At 44.0% G+C, this 6,442-nt stretch overlaps 1 protein-coding gene across 9 annotated transcripts in view; it reads right to left on the minus strand.

The window, feature by feature from the left end:
- Window positions 1-5,974, minus strand: part of FAM184A (family with sequence similarity 184 member A) — an 81,974-nt gene extending 76,000 nt beyond the window's left edge. For all 9 annotated transcript variants that reach the window (XR_012632839.1, XM_074896209.1, XM_074896210.1 and 6 more), the window contains exon 1: window positions 5,534-5,974. Coding sequence is in view for 8 of the 9 variants with exons in the window: in XM_074896209.1 (XP_074752310.1) it covers window positions 5,534-5,701 (168 nt within the window). In the remaining variant the exon portion in view is untranslated. The remainder of the gene's footprint in view (window positions 1-5,533) is intronic.
- Window positions 5,975-6,442: the final 468 nt, after the last annotated feature.

Consider the following 6,442-nt stretch of genomic DNA (forward strand, 5'->3'; position numbering starts at 1 on the left):
ACAAAACATGGAAGGTAAGAAGGACCTCTTCAGGTCTAAATTAGAAGCCACAGCTGCTTTAAAGCGATTCTAAGTGCTTCAACTAGCAAGTATTCAGATAAAGACAATAACTGCTGATTTTATTTAAGGTCTGAAGAAGATTTTGAGAGCCTGAAAGCTCTACTTACTTTTTCTGAACTATACCAGATGGTATTAAAGACATGCCATTTTTACCCAGTCCCATCTTTGTCCTTAGACCATCATGGGTACAGAAAACTTCTCTTCTGTGAATATCCCCTGCTAAGACTATAACTACTGCAGAACGAGGACACAGAACACCACATGGACAAGAGTCAGAAATGGAAGATGGAGACTATATTAGTATGACTAAAAAAGAAAAATATTAAGATACATGCTTCAGAAATATTGTGTCTCTAACCTTCTCAGCTCCTACATTCAGTCTTGCCCTTCTTAGAGGACTTACTTCAGCTATCTTTGGAATAATTAACACAAACCAAAATGAAATATCTCCAGAGAAGTGTAAAAAATTTAATATCTAATATTACACTTTTATATCTTCTAGTCCTCGAAAACTATTTTTACATAATAACAAAATGTAACATTCATTCCCACATTACCAGTCAGAAGCATATGCAAAATTTTTGACATTCAAATATGTACTCAAATCACACCCGCCTCAAAATTGCAGTGCTTTTCATGCAATCCTAGAACTGTTAGCAAATACTGGCCTACTGCCAATGTTAACACACATTGGAGAGATGACATAAGGCTGCTTAAAAAACTAAACCCAAAGCTTTCACAAAACTGTTAATGGTATCAACTACCACATGATGACAGCTAACATCAAAACAGTTCTGCAGGGTTTTTTAGATTCTCATTTCTTCCCTATTTTTAAGGGGTCTTCTTATAATCCTATGCACAGTGAACTTTCTGCAAGAGGTTTAGTTGTTTCTTGAGGCAGAACACTTCCAAATAAAAACTGAGGAAGTTTCACTGCAAACATTTTGTTAAGAATCAATAAGATAAATGTTAAACCCTACAGCTCTTTCTTCCATAGCACTGCATTCTGTGATAGCTGAGAGAGACCTTTAATAATCCAAGCAAAAAAGTTCACACAATAAGAAGCATAAGCTTCCGAATTAAAGATCATAAATTTTGCTCTTTATCCTTTGAAATAAATTTACTATCTACATCCCTAAGGAACTCACTGGGTTAACTACTACATTAACATCTATTCCCTAAGTACTTCTCTCTAACACAGGAAGAGAGAAAGAAAAATAAAGGAAAAAAATCAAATTTTTTTTTTAAAAAAAAGTTTCCCAAATGTAGACAATAATCTGATGGCAGAGTTGAGAACAGAACTCTAGTCTCAAGAGTCCAAGATTCTAGTTCCTTGTTTACTGAAGTATGGTGCACCTTGGATAACTTTGTTGCCTTAGTCTTTGAAGGAGATGACTTTCTCTGGAACCTTTTCAGAACTGAACTATCCAGCTCTAAGCATGTACCAGAGATCAGAGTTTTGTACGGTTTCTAATTTGTATTAAACAGATAGAAATGATCACTGAAGTGTACACATCACTGGCATGGCACTTACAGACTCGTCTTCCAGCTAACGTAAAATTTCTGAACTAATGTCATGCAACCAAATCAATGCTGAAGATTCACATTGCATAATCCCAGCACAGATCATGCAGTTATTCCATAAAAGTGAAAGATTCGTGTTGATGTCAAAACTTGCACAATAGACTCTGCAGACACATTTAGGATACAGATTTCTCAATCACAAATGCTCAAGTCGCAAACTACAGCATAAAAGTTGAAAAACACCCACACACCAGAAGAGAAACACTTGAACTTACACTCTTCTGGCAATTGTAAAAACAAATCCCATTCTCCCCTACCGGAATAAGCACCGCAGCAACCTGATTTTTGTTTTCAATTCCAGTTGTCTTATGTAACTAATTAAATATATATATATATGCATATTTTCATCTGCAGCAGGCATAATTCAACACTGCATTACCACTCCAGCACACAGTAGTACAAACACATATATGCAGTCTCACAATCACAGTTTATTTCTTGTTGGCTTTAATCGTGTGTCAGATGCTACCTTATCCCCAAACCGGTACACAGATCTTTCAAAATGCCTAAAAATAAGGAGCTTATACTGAAGACAAAGACCTAAAATTGCTTCAGTTACAATTTACCAGTCTTTAAACATGACAGAGTATCCGCTAATTTTTTTAAGCTGTATTTCTAACTACTTGTTTTACCTTCCCCTGTGAATTAAGCATATTAAAGTTAAATCAACTAAGTCTTTCCTCCCTGCCCAAAAGTAGAAATATAGTTAAGCACTGCACAAGTGTTGTGCTTAGTGAAATGGGTTTGTATCTTATTTTGCCTCAATCCAAATTACTTATTAAATCTGGTTATTAAGTTTCACCTTTTGTGTTCTTGTGTTGTTTTGATCGAAACATCAGATTCTCTCTAAGTAACGACAAAACACAACAGAGGAATCCTAATTTTTGGAATTTTACATTTACTTTGTAAGTGACCTGCCTCTTCTGTGAGAAAAGCATTTTCTTCTGCTGCCATTCATAGCTCATAAAACAAACTGTACAAGGATAGTAAAAAATAAACTACGGAGTCACATTCCTTTTATCAGATGACAGAACCTGTCTGGATAACTTAACTATGTGTATCCCTTTGGCAATGACCCATGCATATTTAGATTTTCTTTTACTATGCTATATTGGTGAGTTTGTTTTGACCTGGTAAAGCACCTAACTTCAGCTCTAAATCCACTGAGACACAATATATATTCAAGGCAGTCTTAGAAAAGAGCTGAAAGCCAAAAAAAAAAAGGGGGGGGGGGGGGAGGGGGAAGTTGGAAGGTGCATGAGAACGGTCTTTATATATAAAGACATTAAACAGTAAGATGCACAATTAAGAAGTGGTATTCTTAATAAGAAGTTCCTACATTACTGAAGAGGAATTATATCAACATACATTAGTAAGCATTTAACAAAGACAGAACAGCAGAATTTGGTCAAAAGACCTTCACAGAAACATCCTAGTATCTTTTTCACATCAACTTACTTCCAGAGATCTTATGCAAAGTGAAGTTGATTCTTCTCTGATAGTTAACTCCCACTTATAGAAATTAAGTATTACGTTTATATTTTTTCCCTGTAGCTTGAGTCCTGAGTCCTTTCTCAAGGATTAGTTTCTTCAACCATCTATCAAATCAGGCTTCAGATTCTAGAGCAGGTTAGAAAGTTTAGATTATACTTTACCCAGAAGTTTCTATACTTCCTTTAAGCCTCCGTTTTTGCAAGGTCAAGTAATGAACAATAATGTAGGACCCAAACCCTCTAATCTCAAAGCTGTCAAAATTTGCCCCTCTACCTCAATAAAATTAATGCTATAGAATACTTTTTATCTTTAAATTCTTAGTCTTACTGCTGCACTAGGTGCAAGTATTTTTATTATACATCCTGATCTACGTGTAAAGATACTGTTTTTCACTCTAGACCTTCAGCTGGTACAAAGATCAGATGATTTTCCGAGTTTTCTCCCCTAAAACTTGAAAGCAGAACACAAACACACAGACTATTACCAGAATCTGCAAATCACTGGGAAACAAATTCAAGATTGCAGTCCTGCAAAAGTCCGATTCACATGCAAACTCCTTGTACAAGCACATAGTTTATAGTTATTTTAAATACCTAAGCAAAAGACTGCTCATAGCCTTTATTTGTACTACTCTGAACTCTTTGGCAGGACAGACATGTACACAATTTCTAAAATTTAAGAACTCTGCTATGGATCATAAAATAAACTTATGAAACCCCTCCAGTATTTACTTTCAATGTCTTTTCACACTGTCTTCCAATACAGAAGTTCAAAATATTCCAGCACCACATATTTAAACCTGTATTTAACTTGCATCCACCTCAAGGTATCTGACACATTGTAACTTGCCCAGTGATGTGGAACTCACAGATACACACAAATGACTTCACAACAGAAATGGAACACTGTTTCTGAAATCAACTATAAGCTTCTGCGTAAATACCTACAGAAAGGAAGGGAAAGATATCGAAAGGACACACACAAATAAAAATTAGTCTTTGAAAGTATTACTTTGCATATGCACTAGGCCATGAAGCAAGTCTAAAATACATTTATGGTCTCCGGGTGCTGTTTGCACCTTTCAGGGAGCACAAGTCTGTACTAGTATCTTCAATATTTTAATTCATAATTTGTATGCACATGGAATAAAACCAAAGAGATTCTTCAGCTTATTTTAATTCGACTCTTCTCTTTATGCAATTACAATTTTAGTTCCACCGATGTTAACAATGAAACCCGACTCTGAATTCAGAGACAAAATTCCCCTCAGTCCTCAGTTTTCCAATACATTAAGGTACACAGAGCATCATGATACATATACTATTTTTAACTGGTCAATGGTGCATCAACTGTGCATAAATATGAACCATCTCCACTGTGAGACTGCCAGCAGTCTTCATTCTTAGTTCCAAGAAAATGCCACCTTCATCCATTTTAGCATACAATTGAAGAATACCAACAATTCCCACCGTGCTTATTTTAGCTATGTAATTCTTAACAGAAATTATTTCTTCTGCTTTCTCTTTAGCAAACATAACCTGCCTTTTCATTTCCTAAACAATGCTCTTCAACTATGGCTTAAGCATCATACAAGAGGTATTACAGCACCGATGCATTTTTGTTAAAGTTAAGTAAATCATAGTTACAACCACAGCTGAAAAGCGGGGTCTACCAGTCTGAACAACACACTTTTAAAACACCTTGTAGTTTGACCCCAGCCTTTAGCACAGATACAGTGTATTTTCTATACAGGGGATGATGATGAGAGCTGTTCAATCAGCAATACAAGCCCACAGATAATTCTCACACTTCGCCCTCACCACCTAAGGTTTTCAAGGTATTACCAGACACCTTAAATAACAGCACTTCTCTTCAGCAAAAGGAAAGCAAGCATCGCTTGAATCTCTCTATTTGAAAAGACTCCGAGAGCGGCTTTCAAAAGAGCTGGCTGAGAAGCTCCAATTGTTAAAGAGTAAACGGCAAGTGCCAGCCTAGCGACCGGGGACTGCCTCCCGCACACGCAGATACCTGGCTGTGCCACAACTAACCGGGAAGGGGTACTGCGGCACTTTCCGCGCACGGTTCGCCTCCGGCACCCGCTGCCCCCGCCACGCCGGGGCTTCCCCGCGGGACGTCGGCTCGGCGGGCTCCGCTCCCCCGGGGACCGAGGCTGCTCCCGGGACACGGCGGCCGCCCCAGGCCCGGCCTTCGGGCCACAAACCCGGCCGCATCCCACCCGGGTTTAAGAGCAACCCCGAGAGGCAGCCCCTCCTCAGCCGCATCCCTGCCTCGGCGGTGGCAAGGAGCCAGGGCAACAAAACCGAAGAGGAAGAGAGCGAAGGCGGCGGAGGGCCCGGCGCGCCTCCCGCCGCCCGGCGGGGGGACGCTCCCTCACCTTCGTGAGCTGGGCGATCTTCTTGCTCATTTTAAAGTGCAGGTCCGGGCTGTGCTCGGCGCCTGGACCCGGCTGGGCCGCGCCGGAGCCGAGCTTTCCCGCGCCGGGCGCGGAGCCGCCGCCGTAGCTGTGCTGCGGCTGCTGCCAGCCCATCCCCGGGGTCGCCATCTTCACCGCCCGGCCCCCGCCGGCACCGGCCCTACCGGGGAGCCGCGCCGAGGGCGCCCCAGCCGCGAAGCCCTGCTCGAGGCGGCTCCTCCCGCCCCGGGCACTTCCTCCTGCCGCCGGCCCCCACAGCCACGCCGGGCTGCGGCGTCAACCTCTCGGGGCCGTTGCGTGAAGAGGCGCCAGCCCCGCCTCTCCCCGTCCGTCCCGTCCGGCACCGCAGGGGGAAGCCGGCCTGGCCGGGCCGGTCGGGCCCCGGGGCGGCCGTGCGGGGTTGCCGGGCTCCCGCCGGGCTGTTTACGCGTCGCGGCCCCGCGTCACTGCCCGGCCCCGCCCGCCCGCAGCTGCCCCGCCTTGCCCCAGGCCCCCGCTTCCTCCTTCCCGCGGCCGGTGCGCGCGCCGCGCTCGCTCCCCGCCCGCGGCCGGTGGCGGGGGAGGGGAGGGGAGCCCCCTCCGCAACCGGGGCGCCGCTGGGGCGGGGCAGGGCGGGAGGCCGTGTTCGGCGGGGCTGCCCCTCCGTGGCCGGGCTTGCGGCGTGTACGCCTACCGCCGAAACCTGGGCATGGAGAGCCCCGAGGATGCGGAGCGTGCCGGGGGCGGGCGCTGGGCAGAGCGCCTCAGCTCTGGAAGGGCGCCAGGGCACTACAGTGCGGTGTGTGTGAGGGACTAAAGCGGGTGAGGTGGTGTTGGCCCCTGGGTCTAGAATCACAGAATGGTTTGGGTCAGAAGGGACCTTAAAGATCA

Source organism: Athene noctua, chromosome 1 (genome assembly GCF_965140245.1).
Source record: "Athene noctua chromosome 1, bAthNoc1.hap1.1, whole genome shotgun sequence".
Lineage (NCBI taxonomy): Eukaryota > Metazoa > Chordata > Aves > Strigiformes > Strigidae > Athene > Athene noctua.